Here is a 22,743-nt window from a genome sequence, read left to right on the forward strand (position 1 = left end):
ATTCGCTTGTGGCGAAAACTAAATTAAGACAGCTTCGTTGTCTGCATTAAAAATATAACAGCGCTAATAATTGAGTAATGAAGTGAGTGTTGTTTTTTAAAAAAAAATTAACCAATTTGGCAAGAATGTTTGCGCCTTCGCACTTGCCGTAGTTGTTTAGCGCGCAGTTTGAGAGACAGCGTCGCATTCACGGGCTGTCATTTGTTTCGGGAGTTACCTGCGAATATCTGTAAAGTGTGAAATTACAGTATTTCCAAAGTCAAGTCACGCGTCGGTTTGGGGGGCGGGGGTCAAAGAGTCTCATCGGAGACCCATCCATGCGCTGGTAAGGATGCTAGCGGACTAGTTTAGAGCCGAAAAGCGGCGACGGCGACATAACAAGAGCAAACATGGTAAGTTGTAACAAAGCAGATGAATGATTGTACCTTTAAAGTCTCCACTAAATTGACATGTTAAGTTTTGCATCTTGTCTCGTCGCCACTCAGAGAAGAAGTTTGGCTCCCAGTCAGGTCGCTAAACGGAAGCAAGCCGACGATGAGGAGGACGAAGAGTGGACGTGTGCGGCGGTCAGTGAGCTTGTTGTCGCCAGTAACAGCAACGTTGCAAGACTGCCACACTTTCGTTCCTTTTTTTTGTGATTAACTGATGAATCACGTTGAAATGAACGGTTTTAAAAAAATATATATATCCCTTTATTGAAAAACGGGACATAATTTCAAGCAAATTGTCCTATTACACCTATTTTAATATAAAATGCAATTCTTTTCAAAGGTTTATAATTACATAGAGTTGCCACAAGATGGCGGAAAAGCACTGCTTTTCCCTAAATGAAGCGCCTCAATTTACTTCAACCTCGTTCCAAGCAGTCAAGCATTTTTTTCCCCATTCAAAGCATACAGCAAACTTAACTCATTTTTCTGTGATCGGTGTCTTCTCACATTTTCTGCGAGGGTGCCTTGTTACTGACATGATATGTGTGTTGCTTTTAATGTTCGGTAAAGGCGTGTCTGCGCCGAGTGAAAGTTGTGATTGACCGGTGTGCTATGTTGCTGTCCACAGGGGAGAAAAAGAAGTAAAAGGGCCGAAGCGCAGATACGACCGAGTCCCATGTCGACATTCAGGAGGCCGCTGACGCAGCTCAACGCTCGTCCCGTGTGCCCCGACGGCAGCAAACATGTGAGCGCGTGTGAAGGCGTGGCATTTACTGGAGCAGAGGCTTGGAGTCTAACTGTCTCGTCACCTGATGGAAATCTTCTAACCCGCAGGAGGAATTTATTCGTCGGATCCTCTCCAAGCCGTTTAAAGTTCCCATCCCGAATTACACAGGTGAGGTTTTGACCGCCGCAACTTTGCAGTTCTCAACGTATCTGACCAATCGAAAGAGCTTTGAGGCTGTATGTGACATCAAAGCTTTTGCGACCAAGTAGTAAAAAGCTTGATTTATAATTGTTTATTTGTAACATGACTTTTGACCCCTTAAACAGTGGGAGAAACTTATATTAAGTGTTGTCATTGCCACAACGCTCATCAAATTAGAATGGAACGACCCTCAAATTCAAATTGAAATTCAATCGCGGCGACGCGAACGGCTGTTTTTTTTTTCCCCCCCCTTTTGTTATCGGTTCCCTTTGTTGTCGTTTTGTCTTCCGCAGGGACAAAATTCCCAGGCGAGCCCTTCACGACCCGTTTGCCGCCGACGCCCTGGTTCTGTTTGAGCCCGCGACGCTGAGCGCCCACGAGCAGCTCAAAACGGACAAGTAGGAGCACTGACGTTTCGACAGTGAACGGCTGTTTTTTTTCCCCCTTTTGTTATCGGTTCCCTATGTTGTCGTTTTGTCTTCCGCAGGGACAAAATTCCCGTCCACGTGGTAGTGGATCCCGTCTTGGGGAAGGTGCTCAGACCTCACCAGAGAGAGGTAAACCTCATTTCAGGATTATTTGATCCAGTCTTAAACCTGGCAGGAAATTTACACGCGTGATGCCCATGTCAACTCGGGCCCTACTCGTGTCACCCTCGGGGTTCCAGGGCGTCAAGTTCCTGTGGGACTGCGTGACGGGGCGACGCATCCCGGGCTCCTTCGGCTGCATCATGGCCGACGAGATGGGCCTGGGCAAGACCCTCCAGTGCATCGCGCTGGTGTGGACGCTGCTGCGCCAGAGCGCCGACGCTAAGCCCGAGATCGACAAGGCCATCGTGGTGTCGCCCTCCAGTCTGGTGCGCAACTGGTACAACGAGGTGGCCAAGTGGCTGGGAGCGCGAGTCACCCCCGTGGCCATCGACGGAGGCTCCAAGAGTGACATCGACCGGCAGCTCGGTAAATTGCTTGCCGACCGGAATGCGCGGCAAGACCGGATCGAGACGCCGAACAACACCGCACCCTGTATCGATAAGTCGTCAAGATTCAGACGGCGCGTACATTGAGTGTGACGCGACCGCGCGTCCGTTTTCTTTCCTAGTCAACTTCATCTCCCAGCGTGGGCTGCGCGCGCCGACGCCCATCCTCATCATCTCCTACGAGACGTTCCGACTGCACGCCGAGGTTCTGCACAAAGGCCAAGTGGGGCTCATCATCTGCGACGAGGTAGTCGTACGCCGCATCCGCGTGACTCACGAGGCCGCCTCGACACGCACCGTTCCGCTCGTGCGCAGGGCCATCGGCTCAAGAACTCCGACAACCAGACGTACCAGGCTCTGAATGCCATGCGCGCCCAGAGGAGGGTGCTGATATCGGGCACGCCCATCCAGAACGACCTGCTGGAGTACTTCAGCCTGGTGCACTTTGTCAACGCCGGCATCCTGGGTAATCTCTTGGCGACGTTGCCGTGGGGGGTGATGGGGGTGTGCAGATCTTGACAGTCTGTCTTGAAGCGATTAAGAGTAGAAATATAGTTGTAGATTTATTTGCTAATCGATTCACTGTTGCACCACCACAATGGAGCAAATCACGAAGACGAGCGTGTCTTTGACGGCCCCTAAAATGGCCGCTTCAAACCGAAACGTCAGACTGGGTCTTTTCGAGCATGACTTCTTGAGACTTTTTTTGTGGGTCCACTCATGACAAGAATTTTACGTCAAAATGAGAAGTTGTCCATCTGTCTTATGTACGCGGTTCCAATTTGCTAGCAATCGGGCAGAATCTCAAGGACAAGGTCGTCTTTTAAGACAACCCGAAAATAGCTTTTTTTTTTTTTTTTTTTTAAACCAAAAATGGTCGATTTCCTGTTTGTTTTTGAGCATGGATTCTGGAGACTTTTTTGTGGGTCCACTCATGACAAGAATTTTACGTCAAAATGGGTTCAGTGTCTGAATTTAAATATTTGTGTTTTTTTTTTTTTTTCCTGAAGCATTTTACTTTTTTGTTGCACCTCATTTGCAAGCTGGTGTTGAATGAGTTGGTCTTGGGTGACGTCACCTTGTTGCGCAATTTCCGAGGCATATTATTCCTGGAAATGCAAGTTCATTTTTTGACTCGCGTTACCCAACGGCTTCTAAAACGCATTCACTCGGGCGCTTTTGTTGCCGCAATGTCAGGGACGGCTCAGGAGTTCAAGAAGCGATTCGAGCTGCCCATCCTGAAGGGTCGCGACGCAGACGCCAGCGATAACGAACGACAGGCGGGAGAGGACAAACTCAAGGAGCTCATCGGCATCGTCAACAGGTCTCTCTTTTTTTTTTTTTGCTTCTCCGCTTTGGGGTGAAAGTGGACTTGACGACACCTGTGTGTCTTCAGGTGTTTAATCAGGCGAACGTCCGACATCCTGTCCAAGTATCTGCCTGTGAAGATCGAGCAGGTGGTCTGCTGCAAGTAGGTGGAAATCGCTACAAGCGACGCTAATTTTACGACTTTCGCCGGACTTGCCTGGCTACAACTTAGGACAGTTTAACTGCACGTGAGCTCAACTCGCTAACAGCGCGAGCGTGTTTTCTCCCCGACAGGCTAACGCCGCTGCAGACGGCGCTCTACAAGCGCTTCCTGACGCAGGCCAAGCCGGTGGAGGCACTGCAGGCGGGCAACATCAGCGTCTCCTCCCTGTCGTCCATCACTTCGCTCAAGAAACTGTGCAATCGTGAGATTTTGGGGACACTCGCCTCCTGTCGTTCGGCATTTTTATTTTTTTGCTTTAACATGTTTCACAATTCTCCCAGGCATATATTCTTTATCCTCTGCAAAGTATGGCTAATTTTTTGTGAGCCAAAAATTGAGATGGGAGCGCTGCACGAGGGCAGTGAACTCAACTCCTTTCACAGCAAGCAGCAGTTTGACTGTGTCAAACTAATTGGATTTCTTTAAAACGACGACATAACTTTGCCTTGTTGTCTGCTGGCTTAATGCTAACACATAATCGGAAACGGCATCGACAGGCTTATAAATAGCAGCCGTGTCACCGTTGTTAGCCTCGAAGCAGTGGATATTTGAACACAAATGTTGGAGTAACATGTTTCACAATTCTCCCAGGCGTATATTCTTTATCCTCTGCAAAGTATGGCTAATTTTACTGCGGCTTACTGAGGAGTTATGACAGTTTCCATGTATAGTGTACAACATGCTAACGCCTGTATCGTGCTGCCGCCCATTGTAATGAAGCAAAAACACATGGCCGACATTGTTCATTTTTTTTTGTTTCATTTCCTTTGTATCACAAGCGCTTTTTTTTTTTTTTTTGTACAGTAATTTCTTATAGCGTGCTAGTTTCTTGTTTCCTCGTCTTTTGCATGACCAAAGTGGTCTCAGAACAAGTTGAACTCTTATTTCAAGGCAGGACTCGGCTATGAGACATTGAGATGTGGCTTTTCCCCTAACATGTCGGCTCTCGTTGCGTGTCAGACCCAGCGCTCATCCATGAGAAATGCATGCAGGGCGAGGAAGGTTTCCAAGGCACTTTGGATCTTTTCCCCAATGGCTACTCCGTTAAAAATGTGGAGCCGCAACTGTCAGGTAAGAAGACGCCGGAGCGAGCGTCGTCACGGGTAATGCGATGCGCTTCCTTTCACACCAGGCAAAATGTTGGTCCTGGACTTGATCTTGGCCATGACGAGGTCCAGCACCAGCGACAAGGTGGTGCTGGTCTCCAACTACACGCAAACGTTGGATATCTTTGAGAAGCTGTGCCACTGCAGAAGGTACCCTTACGTCCGCCTGGACGGCACCATGTCCATCAAGAAGAGGGCCAAGATTGTGGAGAGATTCAACAGTCCGGAGGTATGTCATCAAATTGCATGCATCTAGCATATGTACACCATCATTAACCCGATGCTCCATAACTGTATTCACGAGTTGGATTTTCAATTCAACCGTGTTTTTGCTTCAGAACCCCGAGTTCATCTTCATGCTGAGCAGCAAGGCGGGCGGCTGCGGCCTGAACCTGATCGGCGCCAACCGCCTGGTGATGTTCGACCCCGACTGGAACCCGGCCAACGACGAGCAGGCCATGGCTCGGGTGTGGCGGGATGGCCAGAAGAAGACGTGCTACATCTACAGGCTGCTGTCGGTGAGTTGGCGACGCGCCGACGGGCGTCTCAAGATTCACTTGTTTTTTGTTTTTTTTGTTTTTTTTTGAGTGATCCCTCCTGTGCGCACGCAGACGGGCACCATTGAGGAGAAGATCCTGCAGAGGCAGGCGCACAAGAAGGCGCTGAGCAGCTGCGTGGTGGACGAGGAGCAGGACGTGGAGCGACACTTCTCGCTCGGGGAGCTCCGCGAGCTCTTTGCGCTTAACGGCGAGACGGCCAGCGACACGCACGACAAGTAAGAAATTGCTTTTCTGCTTCCTATGCAAGCGTGCGAGGATGTATTTTCGAGCTTTGGCGACATCAAAACGATGAGGCGAAGCTACCTACATCACAATCAGAGCAGCTACACATGCGTGACTTGAAGTGACCCCGCAGGTTCCGCTGCCGGCGCTGCGTCAACGGCATCCAAGCGCGGCCGCCGGCGCCCGAGTCGGACTGCACTAGCGACCTGTCCCAATGGCACCACTGCTGGGACAAGAAGGGCCTGAGGGACCAAGTGCTGAAGGCCTGCTGGGACGCCGCTGCCGTCTCCTTTGTCTTCCACCAGCGTTCCCACGAGGACCAGAGGGGCATTGTTTGACACATATTTATTTCTGCTTGTCAGTTTTTTTGTGTTTGTTTGTTTGTTTTAATCCAAAAAATAAAGTCCATTTTTCTTCCCACATACATTTAAACGGCAGTGATTCTATGATACAAACTTGTCCCAGTTCAATTGAAACTATCATACCAATACTTAATCTGATTCATTTTGGCTCCTTCTGGTTTTGGGTTCTATTCCCTGCTTGTATACGTTCATTTGTGTTTGTTGTTTTCACGATAGGAAAAAAAAGCAAAAATAAACCATTCATGGCAATTAGAAAGAGCCAAAATTACACTGGTTAACCCATTTTTATTATCCTTTTTTTTTAACCAGCGATGCAGATAAACTTTTCTAGATGAATTTTCTCGCGCTGATTCTGAATATTAAGAACCAAAATGAAAATATCTGTACATGAAAAAAGTAGACATTTCGATGCAAACCGTTAGCACGCCGATGGTTAGCATCAGGCTAAAGAACTGATTCTTGTGACGCAGTTAGGTCATTGTTTGAAATTTCTTTGTGAGGGTAAACTTCAGTCAGGAATGGCAATAAAATGTTTGAAGCCTCACGAAGATGCGGCGACCCGCTTAAAGGATACATGACGTCGTGAGTCAAAACAGTCGCTTGTAATCTTTTATTAAAGCAAAACGTCTGGTACACGTTCAGTCTCGACAGGAAATGACAGTGACACAGACAACACGAAACTTGCCCACTCTTCCTTCCTTCTTTCTCATCATCTTGACACAAAAAGACCCCCATCCCAATACAAAAAGAACTTGGGTTTTCTCAAGCCGGTTCGGTGTCAGTGTGCGTGCATGCTGATTGGCCTCTTAGCCGGTCTTAGCCACGCCCACAAGGACGCCTTTAAATCAGACTCGTAAACTCCCATCAACGTGAGGAAACTTACCCAAAGTCTTTAAAAGCTCGTTTGTCTCACATTAACGTTTACAGCAGTTTCTCTATACGTCGTTTTTCTTGCTTTCTTTTTTTTTTTACAGTCTGTACACGCTTAATGTACATCACCAACAACCAATCTCTCTCTCTCACACACACACACGTACTCGCCTTGAACACGCGTACAACACGTCAAGAAGGCATCAAATAAATAAGAAATAAATTACAGGTTAAAAAAAGAGCAGTTAAAAAAACATGTTGAGTCAGTTGGCATCTCAAACCATTCAATCCTCATGAAGGTATTTTAAGAGGATTTTAAAGTGTTTGAATACAGTGACACCTTGAGATGTCCATCATATTGTATTTTATGAAAACCAAGTGTGATAGCAAAATAAATTAGGTGTTTGATGAGTTCTTTCTCGTGTGCAAATTGGCCACTGGGTGGGGTGGGGTGGGGGTAGTATAACACTGTCATCCAGACACAAAGAAGACTTTTACTATGACCAGAAATGACTCGGTAAGCTGTAGCAATAATTTGTTGCAGAGGATAAAGAATTTATACCTTTATGTATTATAGTTTTGGTAGTCCGTCTCTCATGGTGGTTGATTTAAATACATGATGTGTAATTCTGTCATTCTTGTTCGCTTTTTATGAAACGTGTTGATGCCGATACAGCGGCCAAGATGTCGACTTTCTGCTTGGAAAAAGAATGTCTACATGACAGATCGTGTCTGTAAAAAGTTGGCTCACTTGTATCTCAAGGTGCCAGTGTACCTTCAAACTGGAATTGATCCCACCGTGAATGATTCCGCGGTCGTCAGGTGCAACACGTCAAGAAGGCATCAAATAAATAAGAAATAAATTACAGGTTAAAAAAAGAGCAGTTAAAAAAACATGTTGAGTCAGTTGGCATCTCAAATCATTCAATCCTCATTAAGGTATTTTAAGAGGATTTTAAAGTGTTTGAATACAGTGACACCTTGAGATGTCCATCATATTGTATTTTATGAAAACCAAGTGTGATAGCAAAATAAATTAGGTGTTTGATGAGTTCCTTCTCGTGTGCAAATTGGCCACTGGGTGGGGTGGGGGGGTAGTATAACACTGTCATTGAGACACAAAGAAGACTTTTACTATGACCAGAAATGACTCGGTAAGCTGTAGCAATAATTTGTTGCAGAGGATAAAGAATTTATACCTTTATGTATTATAGTTTTGGTAGTCCGTCTCTCATGGTGGTTGATTTAAATACATGACGTGTAATTCTGTCATTCTTGTTCGCTTTTTATGAAACGTGTTGATGCCGATACAGCGGCCAAGATGTCGACTTTCTGCTTGGAAAAAGAATGTCTACATGACAGATCGTGTCTGTAAAAAGTTGGCTCACTTGTATCTCAAGGTGCCAGTGTACCTTCAAACTGGAATTGATCCCACCGTGAATGATTCCGCGGTCGTCAGGTGCTGAAAGTCGCTTCCAGCACGAAGAGGCCAGAAGAAGTGAGTGTCGGGTGTGAACCTACACTACCCTTTCCCACAGACGGCATCCCACCTCCAAAGCTGGAAACGTTCCATCTCAAACCCGTGAAAGTGTCGGCACTTGCGGCGCTGCGTGAAAGGGGCTTGGACGTTGCAGTGTTGCCTTTTTTTTTTTTTTTTGAGAAGCACATTTGTGTTAAATGGTGTGAAACGAGTAAACCAAAAGACACATTCACAAATCAGTGGCGAGTCGCGGTGGTGACAGGAAGTCACATGACCCGACGGCATCAAAGGGGGGCGTCCTGGTCCTGCTCTGTGAAGGCATACGGAAAGACCTTTCAAGCATTTGCTCCATAGCCTTCATACCCAGCTCCAACACGATTCACTTCATGTGTTACTTCTACGAGTGCACCCTAGTTGGTCTAACTCGTGTGCCAAAATTTTCATACAGTAGCTAGCGGAAGGCAGTTGTAAAAATGTCACTACACTGTAAAAAAAAAATAAAAAATCTTCGTTGTGAAATGAGGGAAGGACGATTTTCACAACAGCAAAACTTAGTTGAACTTCTTGACTTCAAATTTGAATTTTAAGTTTGTTGCCTTGAAATTTTCAGTTATTCCAACGTTTTTTTTCTTTTTTTCCAGTGTAGTAGTAAGGTATACTTGTTCTACTTGTGGTCCCTAGTAATTCTACTCATCTGATGTCGTGACAATTCAGCACACTGGTAGGATAGCAAATGAATGCTCAACTTTTCATGATAAAAATTGTAAATGCAATTCTTAAAAATTCTACTCGTTAACATGTTGCACTTCACTAGTAGTAGGAGGCTGACGTCAAGCAGTGCACAGCATTGCCTCCCTCCTGATATGTAGTTGTCCTACTAGTACACCAAAGTCGCTGTACTGCAGAATTGATAAGAGAAGTGAGAAAAAAAATGCCACTAGTGAGACGGTCGGTACGTGTGTTGTTCAACTAGCGCATTATAGTAGTGCACAGAAATGTCATTCGAGAGTGGAAAAAATGTCACGAGCGAGACATGATTTTTCGACTGTGCAAAAAAATGTCATGCGGGGGAGTGGGCAAAACGTCACTGAGTCCAATCGACTCGTGCTACTAGTGCGCTGAATTGTCTTGCTCGTGAGGACAAAGCACACACTAGCGCATGGACATGAAGGAAGTGGAGAAAATACTGGAGGGGATTTCCATCAAGGCACGCGGAGTACCGCAAGGGTGTGGGCTATGCCGCCTTCTTGTTGTTTTTTGTGGGGTGGAAGGGGGGGGGGGGGGTCGGGGGTTATAGGATGGCGTCCATGAAGCCGGTGTCCAGCGAGTGGATGAGCAGCCTGATGAAGGACATCTCCTTGCGGGTGTTCTCGAAGATGACGCGCGGGTCGTCCGACTGGCAGCGCAGGCAGTTGGGCGCCATCACCATGGCCAGGTTGTTCACGTCCATCTTAGTCACCGACACGTTGGACGGCTGCGCGAACACCTGCGGCGCCGTGGCAGCATGTCAGGGCCCAATGGATGACGGTCAGTTTTGCAGCAAATTCCCCCCCCCCCCCCCCTTGCTGATTGATTTTTTTTCCCAGACTCGATATGACAACTTTATCATGAAAAAAATACTTTGGCAAATTACAATGACTGCCCCTCGTTTTCTTTTTTTTACTACCGTACTGCATGATGAGAAAAAACGTTTTTTCTCAAACTTTGATCCGCCACCCTCCATGCTGACAATCTGCGATGGCGTGCGTACGCGTACCTGCAGGAAGCGTATGAGGTAGCAGAGCACCAGTTTGTTGATGTGCGGCAGTCCCAGCACCACTTGGACGGCGGCTTCGGCGTTGTCGTAGTTCTTGACACACTCGTCGTAGAACTCGTGCGGAATGAGCGGCTCCTCCAGCTCGCGGTACCAAAACTTCAGCAGTGACGCTGAATGTGTGTGCGCACACATATGCACATGTTATTCAAACTAAATGAAAATATAGCAGAAATGTCCTTATTTGACTTTGTCGGGTATGAACAAATAAAACTCGTGAAACTGAAATTAAAACTGACCGTTCGAAAAAAGTGAGCAAAACTGCTCTAAAAACGAATGAAAACCAATTGAATTCAAACATGCACTGATAAAAAAAAAAAAACTAAAACTAATACTAAAACCAATGAAAACGAAACTAAAACCAAACAGGAAAAAAAACCTCGCAAATCTGCTCTGAAAACTAATTAAAACAAACTAAATTCATACATGCAAAAATAAAAAATAAAATATTAAAACTAATGAAAACGAAAATAAACTAAGCACACAAAAACTAGCAAACCAACTGAATTAAAACATGCGCTAATAAAAAAACTAAAACTAATATGAAAATGAAACTAGAACTAAGCACAAAAAAAAGGGGCAAACCTGCTCTAAAAATGAATGAAAACGAACTGGATTTGAAAACCAAATGTCAAGAATCAATAAAGAGTAATAAAGAGTAAAAACGGTTAAAAATAATGCCAAACTTTGTTTTTTTCAGGACCCACTTTGCCGAGGTGGCGGACATGAGCGCTGACCTGGAATGTGAGGGTCTTCCAGTCCTGTGGGGATCTTCCATTGGTCCACTTGCAGCTTGAGAGCGTTCACCTCGTCGATGTCTCCCGGAACCCTGGGGATGCAAGTGCAACGTGGCTTTTTTTTTCCCCCCCAATTTCTTATTTTACATGAAAAAAGCTGAGCGGTGGAGTGTAGTACATCTGTCTTGGATTGGTGCATCGATACAGAAACGGGGATCCTGACCTGAAGATGCCCTCCGTCTGGTCCCCGTTGAGGCCCAGGACCTCCTCGGACAGGCGGGTCTGGACCCAGGGCAGTTGGTGGTCCGGGTAGCGTTCCCTCTGCAGGGCCATGACCTCCTCCAGGGAAGAGCCGAACATGGACGGGCTGAAGATGGCGTTGCGGGCGTGCTGGATCTCCTCCAAGCACGGCTTCTGAAGACCCTGAGGAAGAACGTCAACACGCGTGACCGGACCGGACCGGACTGCATGGGACCTGATGGTGATCGGTGGTACCTTCTTGGCCCCGGTCAGCGCCGCCTTGGTGAGCTTCCTGTAGCAATGTTTAGCGTAGCTGCTTATAGCCACTCCTGAACAGAATAACACGCACCCCCCCCACCCCCATTAAAAAACATTGAAGGTGGCTTATTTTTACTAACTTCAAACAAACCATTCAGATTCATACTGGGAGCTGAATATTTAGACCCTCGTGTAGTAAAATAGGGTGGGACACTTGTGATGGCACGAGCGTACCCTTGGTGTCATTGAGGGGGTCCATGTGTCTGCAGATGTAACCCTCCAGGTAGGCGTGGAAGCGCGGCGTGGGCGGGAAGAAGGCCAGGCAGATGGCCATCAGCTCCCAGCCGCGCTCCAGGCTGTCGTAGCGGAAGTTCTCCGTGGTCTGCCGGCACAGCTGGATGTACAGCTCGTCGCGGAGGCCCTGGTTGCTCCACCCACGGACCACTACCTGGAGGGGGGGGGAGACAAGCGCAAGTCGCAAATATTTAAGCAAGTCCCAAGGCATAAATCCCATCAACTTTCTTTTAAATCACATCAACTCTTGTCAATATGGTTTACCCGTGGATGGCAGCAATACGCTGAGAAGTGTAAAAAAAAAAAAAACTCTCAAAAAAGATAGCTTTATTAAAAAAAAAGAAAAAAAGTAGCTTTTGTTTAGAAACGGAAAAAAGGGAGCTTTGTTTTGAAAAATTTGATCGGTTCAATTTGCTTGAAAAATGTGCTTAAACCTCAAATGTTTTGAGTGGCTAAAAGAAAGCAATGACAATCGTAACGATGACACACAATCTGCATGCTGACGTGGTAACTTCTGTTTGCACATCCCAACCACGCCTGCAGAGGTCACTGCCGCCTCGCATTATTTGTACGAAAAGTCCCCTCGTCTTTTTTGGCATCGTGTTTGTAAATTAAAAGTCATCACTAGATTTACTTCTGAAAAATGCAATGAAAGTCCTTTAGCTTAATGCTAACATAAAACCCCTTCGACAGGCCAATGGTAACGAGCATCGATATTATGGAAGTCGTTGGGGCCGCTTTTTGGCAGCCGTACCTCCAGGGCTACGCAGAGGGGGTCGACTTTGGCGCGGCGGTCCCCCATGTAGGTCTGGATGAGCTTGAAGATGTCCACCGCCTCCTTTTTGACGCTGCGGTCCGACGTGACGATCATGGGCTTCTTGATGGGCTCGCTGCTCCATGCCAGCATGTTGGCGATGGACACCTTCCTCCTGAATAGACCCTGCCCACGCGCACAAACACACATTGTTCTTATTATGGACGGATAAAAGACAGTTCGGCGCACTGCTTTCTTATTATGACGTTATGAGTGGAAAATGAGCGTTAAAAGGAGCCCCTGTGCACCTGTGTGTGTTTGTTGAAGTGCTTGGACGCCCAGTTCTCGATGTCGGTCTCGGAGGACGGTTTCCTCAGGGTGAATTCCGGGAAAACGCCGCAGCTGGCGCTCGGCATCATGTTCCTGGCATTGCGACTGGCCTCAAACTGGGCGCAGGCTCCCAGGTCCTCCGACTGAGATGGAAAGAAGTGAAACGTGAATGGCGGAAATCTTCCAACGGGTATCCGTCAGGTCCTGGAGGCTGCTAACCGAGGACAAATACTATTCTCGCAACCAGAGGCTTTGCGTCCAGAGACTTGAAGCGAGATGAAATGTTTTCATGATCTTGAAGCTTTATTTCCATCCATCCATTTTCTAATCTGCTTCTCCTCACGAAGGTCGCGGGGGCGTGCCGGAACCTATCCCAGCCGTCTTTGGGCAGTAGGCGGGGGAAACCCTAAACTGGTTGCCAGACAATCGCAGGGCGCTCGCATACACACCAAGGGACAGTTTAAGAGTGTTCCATGAACCTACCATGCATGTTTTTGGACTTTGGGAGGAAACCGGAACACCCGGAGAAAACCCACGCGGGCACAAGGAGAACACGCAAACTGCACTCAGGAAGGCCGGAGCCGGAATCGAACCCTGCACCTCTGCACTGTGAGGCGGACGTGCTAAACCCTCATTAGCTGCCCGCGACCCTCGTGAGGATCAGCGGATGAGAAAACGGATGGATGGATGGTTGGTTACCTGTGAGGGATGGAGATACGTCTCGGGCGAAGCCAGGCTGGTCTGCATGGAGAGACTTTTCTCCAGCAGGACCTGAGGGAATCCAAGGCGCTCGAAGGTGCTTCTCTTCCAGAGGTGTCCGTCGCTCTGCGCCAGGGCCTCGTCCTCGCTGAAGGCCCTCACCACCGGCCCCGGCAGCGGGGTCGGCACGGCGCCGTCGCTTTCGTAGCCGTCCTTGGAGCTCTGCGCGCCGCCGCCCTGGCCCGAGTCCCAGCTGCTGCGCTGCTTCATCACCTGCTGCGCCTCCCACGCCAGCCGGGCCTGCGCCAGCATGGCCTCCGACGCCGTGCCGCCAAAGTCGCCGTCGGGGGCGCCGCAGCGGGCCAGCTCCTGCGGGAGCGACGGCTTGCGGCTCTTGCGTTTGCGGTTGCCGCCGGGAGAGAAGGGCCCGGCGGTGGACGAGGACAGAGAGTGAGTCTGACTCGACGACCAGGATATGGAGTCCTCGTAGAGCAGCCTCTGACCCCCCTCGCCGCCCTCGCCGCTGTAGTCAAGCAACAGGCGGGGGTCCCTTATCAGAGACTGGCTGTGCTGCAGCGTGTAGGAGCCCCCGTAGGAGCCGCCGTAGCCGCCCGCGGTGCCGTAACGCAGCAGCCGGTCGGCCGTCTTGAAGCGAGGGCTGGAGGACGACTGCTCCACGTACACCAGCTGCTTGACATACTCCTTCCCCACAGGGCTGTACTCCAGGCTCTGCGTCTTCTCCGGACACTTCTGCCGGGTCAGAACCAGCTGGCCATAAGGGGACTGCTTGGGGGAGTGGTAGAGGGGCACGGAGGTCTTGCGAGCGGGCGACTTCCCGGTGCCGTAGAAGGAGGAGTCGGACAGGTGAACGTCGGAGGGCGGCTCCTCGTAGATGGGCGGCGGCTGGTACTCGGAGGGCGGCTCCTCGTAGAGCGGCGGCTCGTAGGCGTAGCGGGGGGACGACGGCTGCGAGTCGGCCGAGGAGCGCCGCTGGGAACCGCCCAGCTCGGCGCGCTTCAAGAAGGGAGAATGCCGGCGCTCCGGGTACGGGCCGGGGGAGCCGTCGGGTTCGGAGGAGGGCGCCGGGTTACCGCCCCCGGAGGAACGGCGGCTTCGCGCCGCCGTGCCCCCGCCTGAGAGCGCCCCCGGCGTGGGCGGGTCGCACGGGGAGTAACCGTTACCTTGGTGGGACAGGAAGCTAGGCTCGCGGTCCGTCACCTTGATCAGCATGCGCTCCTTCGTGCCCGTGTTCCACCGGAACGGGGATGTCCTGAGGAGGAGGCCGGGAACGGGGACGAGGGGACAGGAGACGGGGATTAAGGCAGACGGCAGTATGAGGTCATGAGATGAAGAGGAGTGGAAATGAGGTGGACATCAGGAAAGCAGACAAGAAAGGAGAAGAGCGAGCGGAGAGAAAGGTGAAAGGAGGAGGAAAGGAGACCCGAGTGAGGAAACCAAAACACAACGGAAGGAGACAAAAGGCAAAAGCAGAAGATGAAATGTGAATTCAAGACGATCATTAAGAGAATGAAAGCTTGCGAGTGTTTAATTAGCCCAAGTTCATCGAGTGCACGGCGAGGCTTTAATCGGGCCAGAATTTCATTTGGCACCGAGCGAGCGCGCCAGCGAGCGGGCAAATTGCTCGCTCGGCATTTCGTCTCTTTCATCCCACACCGCCGACGACCGGAGGAGGACCCGAGTGTGAAATTGATTGGTCACCTGGCGCTTTCACGCCCCGGGGGAGAGCGGGCGCTGAATGGTCGCTGAATGGCGCGAGCGTGAGAATGTGACAACAAAGACGAGAAGGCCTCAACAGCGCTTCCGGTCTTTTGAAGAGCCAACACAACATCTTCAGAGCCTCGACAGGCCTTTGAGGAAACAAACGTTCCGCTTCTTCTAATTAGTCTTTGAGCACGTTTGTGAGGTTTTATGAGTTTGTTTGTTTTTGTGAAAATGCTTTGTTTTACAGTAGTTTAGTATTTCTTAATAACCTACATTAGGGTTTTTTTTTTCCCCCAAATATGTGGAGGATTTGTTGAGTGGAAAAAAACAAAAAGGTTACAAAGAATTGTGTAATTAAGTAAACGACAGCTCTTGTACAACTGACCTGAGTTGCTTTGTTGCTGGAGATCGACCGCAAGACCGAAATAAACCCCCCAAAAATGAATGCTGAAAAATCATTTATGATACTGACAAAAACTTGATGTCATTTTCACCATAATTATCGGTGGTTTTAGTTTGTTTTACAAACCTAAGATGCAGTTTCAGTAAGTTTTCATTTTTTTAAAGCGTTTTCGTCTTGACTAGTTCAGTTGGAAGAAAATCTTTTTTCAATGTGAGTTTTTGTGAATTACAATAGCCTCGGAGTGAACCTGTTGGCGGCGAGGTTAGCTTGGTTAGCCGGTTAGCCTAAGCGCACCGGTCCCCTCACTCACCGCTCGGCTTCATCTTTCCCGGCCTGCTTGTCCGTCCCTTCCTGGTCCAGGGAGGACGAAGTGCTCCCATCCCGGCTGACCCCGCTGTTGCGTCCCGGACTGTTGTCGGCTGACGCTCCTCCTCCGGCGGCGGCAGAGGCGGCGTGGCGGGGGCTGGCGGCGTCGGTGTGCTGCTTGAGCGTCTGCAGTTTAGCCAGCGGGATGATGTCGCAGCCTTGCGGGCGGTGCCAGACGGTGCGCTGCGTGGAAGCGTTGTAGTAGTAGAAGCGCGAAGTGTTGGGGTCAAAGAGCTCCCACCACTGGTTGTCACCGGTGCGCTTGATGCGCACACCCGGCGGCGGGTCCCACACGCACTCGCCCGTCAGCAGGTTGGCGTACATGCGCTCGCGCGTACGCGGCTCGATGATCTCCACCCACTCCAACCTGGCGGCACATGAATGGCGAGCCTCGGTCAGCAAAGGTCAGTGAACGTGCGGTTATGCTCCTCTCATCCATGTACATCGAAATACTGCAAACCTTCCTCCGTCGTGACAGTAGCACAATATTATGAAGAGTGAAAACAAAAAGTTTTTCAAGGCTGGCCTAGTTTTTGCTGAATATTCTAGGTGACAAATCCTCTACAATCCTGTTTTCTATGCCGACAGAAGGTGACAACTGTAATTTGACTTTATAATGTACATCTTGGGGCAAGGTTATTAATGTATATTGGCCAACGATAAATTCAGATTGTTCATAAGGAAAAAATGATTTTGTTTCGTGTAAACACCTTGAGGGATTCGCACGATGGTTGTGTAATATTTTTGAATTATCCATCACTCTTTCTCTCTTTGTTTTTAAATGTGTTTGTATGACTAAATATGTTTTATAAGGGCTTCAAAAAAAATCTAATGCTGTAAATGCCCACTCGTGCACTTGGCTATCAAGCTATTCCTATACCACGAAAATGTGTCTTCCCTTCGGGTAGCCCACTGGCTCAGGTGCTTCAGAGTGCCTCGTTGTGGGCTCTGAGAAAACGCACGTCACGGAGAGAGGGTGGAAGAGCAACGTAAAGAAAAAATTAAAGTCAACACCACACTGTGACAGCCAGCAACTGGAACATAAGACTGTTTTTCTCTCTTTTTTTTTTTTTTTTACACTGCATCAGGAGATCCAACATTTTATTTGGTCACACAACTGTTCAACTTCCCACTATCCGTTTACACACATATGTTTCTGTGGCACATAAGTCAGGAGGCAGGAAATTCCTGGCTCGACGTCAGCTGCCCATTCGGAATGGGGCACGGTTTTGCAAGCGCTTTGTGCGAAAGTGGCAACGCTGCATATTTCGATCGGCGTGTGTCGTAACACGGATGAGACTGATGAACAATTTCCCTGACGATCACCAAGAAAACGGACATTTAGCGCATGTTTGTGCACGGACGATGTCACGGTGCCGCCGTGTCAAATGGAGCAGAACGGGGGCCGTTAAGTAGAAATCCGCCGGGGCAACGGAAGGATTAATTGGCCATAATTGCTTCATGCCTCTGCGTTCCAAATGACCCACTTTAAGCCGACGACGCGGGATGAAATATTCACGAGCGACCAACCGATGATTGACACGGTAACCCCTTTCATAAGCCGCCATTTTTCAAACTTTTTCTCCCCGCCACGTGTTCATTTTCCCCATGTCACTATTCTGCATAAAACGCAAAGACACTGAATTAATTTTCCCACTTTTGAGCTCCCATCAGAGACAGTGGGACGGGGATGATGTCGGTCAATGGGAAATGCGGGTATTGGCAAGAACGGGGGGGTGGAAAGTGTGAGCTAGCGTCTGTCGCGCTAACGCTAGTAGGCAAGGTCAGTCAGGGCGGTTAAAAGGTCGCCACGTGTTTGTCGCCGCGCGCCCAGCTGATGGCTGCGGGGCGTCGGCCATCTTGCTGTCACTCGCCGCGCTCGTGACATCACACAATCTCCACACGCTGACGAGCTCGTGTTCGAGAATTTACCGTTTGACGAGGAGCATAGCGTGAAAAGATGAAAGATCGCAACCACAGTTGTGTCTTGTGTTTCTGAGTATCGGGTGACGCTTTTTGGTTACGCGTGTGTCATGTGACAATGAGCTGTTTTATTACGGTGTCATTTTTGTGAAGTGAGCCTCCCAAGCGCCTCCAAAGAGCCTCGAAAACTTTACGTACACTGCATCAGGAGATCCAACATTTTATTTGGTCACACAACTGTTCAACTTCCCACTATCCGTTTACACACATATGTTTCTGTGGCACATAAGTCAGGAGGCAGGAAATTCCTGGCTCGACGTCAGCTGCCCATTCGGAATGGGGCACGGTTTTGCAAGCGCTTTGTGCGAAAGTGGCAACGCTGCATATTTCGATCGGCGTGTGTCGTAACACGGATGAGACTGATGAACAATTTCCCTGACGATCACCAAGAAAACGGACATTTAGCGCATGTTTGTGCACGGACGATGTCACGGTGCCGCCGTGTCAAATGGAGCAGAACGGGGGCCGTTAAGTAGAAATCCGCCGGGGCAACGGAAGGATTAATTGGCCATAATTGCTTCATGCCTCTGCGTTCCAAATGACCCACTTTAAGCCGACGACGCGGGATGAAATATTCACGAGCGACCAACCGATGATTGACACGGTAACCCCTTTCATAAGCCGCCATTTTTCAAACTTTTTCTCCCCGCCACGTGTTCATTTTCCCCATGTCACTATTCTGCATAAAACGCAAAGACACTGAATTAATTTTCCCACTTTTGAGCTCCCATCAGAGACAGTGGGACGGGGATGATGTCGGTCAATGGGAAATGCGGGTATTGGCAAGAACGGGGGGGTGGAAAGTGTGAGCTAGCGTCTGTCGCGCTAACGCTAGTAGGCAAGGTCAGTCAGGGCGGTTAAAAGGTCGCCACGTGTTTGTCGCCGCGCGCCCAGCTGATGGCTGCGGGGCGTCGGCCATCTTGCTGTCACTCGCCGCGCTCGTGACATCACACAATCTCCACACGCTGACGAGCTCGTGTTCGAGAATTTACCGTTTGACGAGGAGCATAGCGTGAAAAGATGAAAGATCGCAACCACAGTTGTGTCTTGTGTTTCTGAGTATCGGGTGACGCTTTTTGGTTACGCGTGTGTCATGTGACAATGAGCTGTTTTATTACGGTGTCATTTTTGTGAAGTGAGCCTCCCAAGCGCCTCCAAAGAGCCTCGAAAACTTTACGGGCCAACAGCTTCTCGTGTCCCGTGACAGCGTCTGGCAACACGTCCTCGCAAACGGCTTCGTGCACCCCCCGAATGCGACATTGCTTTTGCTTATTTCGCATTCCCGTGCGTGTCTTTCAATTTGTCTTTGCTGGCTTTCAAGTGCTCGTCGCTCGGTTCTGCTCGGCTAAGCAAATCCACCCGATTGTCATCCAGATTAAACACAGAAGATGTTTCAAATTAGACTGAACACGGCGACCTCTACGGAATTTGATTAGATTTTTTTCAACAGTTTCCTGGTATGTCTACATGCTCCAGTTTATTGTATCTCCGCAAAATGTTCGTATTAATGAGGTATCTTTCATTACAGAGATTGAACGGTATCTTGTAATTTACGACTCTCAATAAATTGACTAAAAATACTGCAAAATCTTTTCAAGTTTCCAGTTTAAATACTACACAAGTGACAAATTTGTAAAATACAACGTTTGACATGGCTTCAATCAACTTTGAAAAACTGAAGGGATGACTTCTATCAACGAATGAAGGAATTGATTCTTAAAATCGTGAGTTGCAAGCCGACGCTCCACGTCAGGACGCGGCGCTAAGAGGAAAGAGGAGAAAGAAGAAGGAGAATTTTGGTGCGAGTTATTCCGAGGAGGGGCGGCGAGCTCCTCCCCCGCCATCTGCCGCGTCCCAGCATTCCACTCATTCTGTCGCAGTCGCTCAAAGCCAAGCGCAGCATCGCCTCTCAGTGGATTCCTGCGTCATTCCCGGTGAGCTTCCCCCGGGTCAACTGGGCCCTTCCCAACACAAAGAAAAGCCTGCTGCCTCCGGCACCCCCGGAAAAAATATTGGAGGTGCCAGTCGGGCCCCCCTGCCGCGCGCCGCACAACACGGCCGCAAAGGCTTTTGTGCCACCTCGTCATTGCGGCTCAAGCATAGCAGCTTTTCCTCCCACACACCGGCAGGCGCTGCTTTTAATGACGAATTATAAAGCGCTGCTTTTATTCAAGCCATTTAAGTCTTGTTGAGTCCTGCGCAACACGCGATTGCGCTTTTAAGTGGAGCTTTTTCTTTAGATTTTTTTTGGGGTGACAGTACTCCCAAAAAGAAATTGTAGTATAGATGCCAGGCATACAAAACTGCAGCTATCGAATATTTTTAGAACAGTTTACTGTAGTGATCGTCCAATTAATTATTCGAGTAATTGGATAGAAAATGATTTTATTTTGATTTATTAAACAATACCAATACGGAATGGGGGAGGTTGCAGGGTTCAACTCGGGCTGGAAAGTGTAAGTGGCCAAGCTGCAAGGGTTGCAGCAGACTGACGTTGTTTTCTATTTCACGCTCCATGACGCACATAACTATTTGGTGACAGAAAGTAGACTAGAATTTAAACCGGCTAAAGACAGGTCTAAGTTGTGGCGCGGGTGACGTGATGCGATTTTGGCGGATTTGATGGCGACGTAGGCAGTCTAGATTCTGAGCTCCGCAGGCTTATGGATGTCATTGAATTTCCACATTGGTCAACTTTAACCTCATCCACAAGTGGATGCAGTTTCTTTAAAATGTGCTTTGCATGCTCCTGCACAGCTACGAAAATACCAAAAGAAAGAAAACTCTAACCGTGCACAAAGCTGGACTGGCCTTGTGCACGAAATTAGGGCTCTGAAAGTGTAGCTTTGGTCTCCCGTTATCCTCGACGTCCCAAATTCACTTTCCAAACGTATCAAAGTGACGCACGCGTTTGCATCCATCCAGAGTGGATGTCATGTGACACGCACACGCATCGTGACTAATAAACTATGTGTGGCTAATTAAACATTGATTGCTGCTCTGTCCATTTGCGAGCTGGCTCATGTTCAATGCATGAGCTGTTCTTTCACGACGCACGCACGGCGCGAGCTAGCCGCCGTCACGCTACGCCTGCGATTGAGTCAGCATCGGCTGATTTCGCGGCATTTGATGAGTGCGTACGATCGTCCTCATCATAAACAGTGCCGTCCTCCGCACCGGCAGCTAGAGGACACCTCGAGTGTTCGCGCGTGCCGCGCGTTAGCACATGCTAGCTCGTTTGTTGGCTCGCCAGCTATCGACTCTTCCCCTCCCACCGCCAACATGACGAGCACCGATTGTGACAGGCTGTTATCACAACCGTTTACACGCTGATAGTGGACATGCGGCGAGACTCCGCATTTGAATTCGTCCGAAAGGCGGCTTATGTGCTGTGGTGGGATCTGCTGTTTTGCTTCAATTTTGCTTCCTCAGAGGAACTGTTTTTGTGCCCCACTAGGTGCTGCTGATTTGCTCTGCAACAGATGAAGAGCATGGACACAAGCAACAACTAATGTTGTCATGTTGTCACTCAACAGACCAGGCCCCGCCTTTTAAAGCCATACATGCACAAAGTCACAGATATTACAGTCACTCTACACCTCAGACTTAAAGATTATGTTTCATCATCCATCCATCCATCCATCCATTTTCTGATCCGCTCAATCCTCACAAGGGTCGCGGAGCCAAACCCAGCTGTCTTTGGGCAGTAGACAGGGGACACCCTGAACCGGTTGCCAGCCAATCGCAGGGCACACAGAGACAAACAACCATTCGCGCTCACACTCACACCTGGGAAAAATTTTGAGTGTTCACTCAGCCTGTCATGCATGTTTTTGGAATGTGGGAGGAAACCGGAGTACCCGGAGAAAACCCACGCAGGCACGGGGAGAACATGCAAACTCCACAAAGGAAAGCCGGAGCCGGGATCAAACCCCCGACCTCTGCACTGTGAGGTCGACGCGCTAACCACTGGACTACCGGGCCGCCCAGGTTATGTTTCATCATGTGAAATTAATTTGATTTGGTTACTCAATTACTCTATGTATGTATGTGATAATCAGTGTAATAGTAAATTGTCAAAAGACTGTACACACTTGAGTTTAAAAAAAAAAATCAGTTGTCATTTGGGAAATATAATCAAATGAGGAAGAAGTCCAGCAAAACCGAGAAAGGATTCACAGTGCTTCATTTTATGAGCCCTTTAGAATTTTTCTGAAAGAAAGAATGTATCTACTTCAGTCTGTCCATCCTCTAACGAATGTCGACCCATCAATTTCACGCCGAGGATGCTCCGTATCCACTGATGACTTTCCATGTCAGTGAGCAGCAGGCTGCTGTGTCCAATCGCGACATGAATAACAGCGTGGAGGATTCCACGGTCAATACCAATCAAGAGATACAAGTGACACGGCCCCACCCCCACCCCCCTTCCATCATCCTCTGGTTACTCTCCATCAGTCCATCAGCACCGCTCCGTCGCCGCCCCTCCTACCATCCTGACAAGCAGTGCTGGCATCTCTGCCCATGATTGAAAGCTCTGAAAATAGCAGCAAGCTCCAAACAGGATTCCCCGATATGCATCCTTAACGCAATGTTGAGTCCGAATTTGCATTTTGCGCTTTATCAAAACATACCCAATGGCAATACTGCAAATCACTGTTTTTGTTTTGGGTTTTTT

General features: G+C 48.8%; 2 protein-coding genes and 1 long non-coding RNA gene across 3 annotated transcripts in view; 2 read left to right on the forward strand and 1 right to left on the reverse strand.

The window, feature by feature from the left end:
- Positions 1–146: 146 nt before the first annotated feature.
- rad54l (RAD54 like) lies at positions 147–6,176 on the forward strand. The gene is made up of 17 exons (XM_019884909.1): positions 147–392; positions 486–566; positions 1,060–1,176; positions 1,266–1,354; positions 1,653–1,757; positions 1,847–1,916; positions 2,027–2,315; positions 2,458–2,582; positions 2,651–2,801; positions 3,533–3,659; positions 3,732–3,806; positions 3,938–4,068; positions 4,827–4,937; positions 4,999–5,201; positions 5,311–5,490; positions 5,584–5,747; positions 5,888–6,176. The coding sequence occupies exons 1-17, from the start codon at positions 390–392 to the stop codon at positions 6,090–6,092; spliced, it is 2,226 nt and encodes a 741-aa protein (XP_019740468.1). The 5' UTR covers positions 147–389; the 3' UTR covers positions 6,093–6,176.
- A 271-nt stretch (positions 6,177–6,447) lies between these two features.
- Positions 6,448–8,972, forward strand: LOC109524814 (uncharacterized). Its single transcript, XR_002170017.1, has 2 exons — positions 6,448–7,808; positions 8,446–8,972. It is a non-coding gene; the product is annotated as an uncharacterized LOC109524814 (long non-coding RNA).
- The window catches only part of arhgap39 (Rho GTPase activating protein 39), a 19,517-nt gene continuing 5,399 nt past the window's right edge, over positions 8,626–22,743 (reverse strand). Inside the window, exons 2-11 of the mRNA XM_019884888.1 lie at positions 16,027–16,449; positions 13,592–14,861; positions 12,871–13,035; positions 12,563–12,748; positions 11,749–11,962; positions 11,512–11,585; positions 11,240–11,439; positions 11,017–11,108; positions 10,223–10,392; positions 8,626–9,952 (exon numbers count right to left, since the gene is read on the reverse strand). Coding sequence (XP_019740447.1) covers positions 9,758–9,952; positions 10,223–10,392; positions 11,017–11,108; positions 11,240–11,439; positions 11,512–11,585; positions 11,749–11,962; positions 12,563–12,748; positions 12,871–13,035; positions 13,592–14,861; positions 16,027–16,449 — 2,989 coding nt within the window. The 3' untranslated portion in view covers positions 8,626–9,757. The remainder of the gene's footprint in view (positions 9,953–10,222; positions 10,393–11,016; positions 11,109–11,239; positions 11,440–11,511; positions 11,586–11,748; positions 11,963–12,562; positions 12,749–12,870; positions 13,036–13,591; positions 14,862–16,026; positions 16,450–22,743) is intronic.

The sequence above is a fragment of the Hippocampus comes genome, unplaced genomic scaffold (genome assembly GCF_001891065.2).
Source record: "Hippocampus comes isolate QL1 unplaced genomic scaffold, H_comes_QL1_v1.1 scaffold90, whole genome shotgun sequence".
In the NCBI taxonomy this organism is placed as follows: Eukaryota; Metazoa; Chordata; class Actinopteri; order Syngnathiformes; family Syngnathidae; genus Hippocampus; species Hippocampus comes.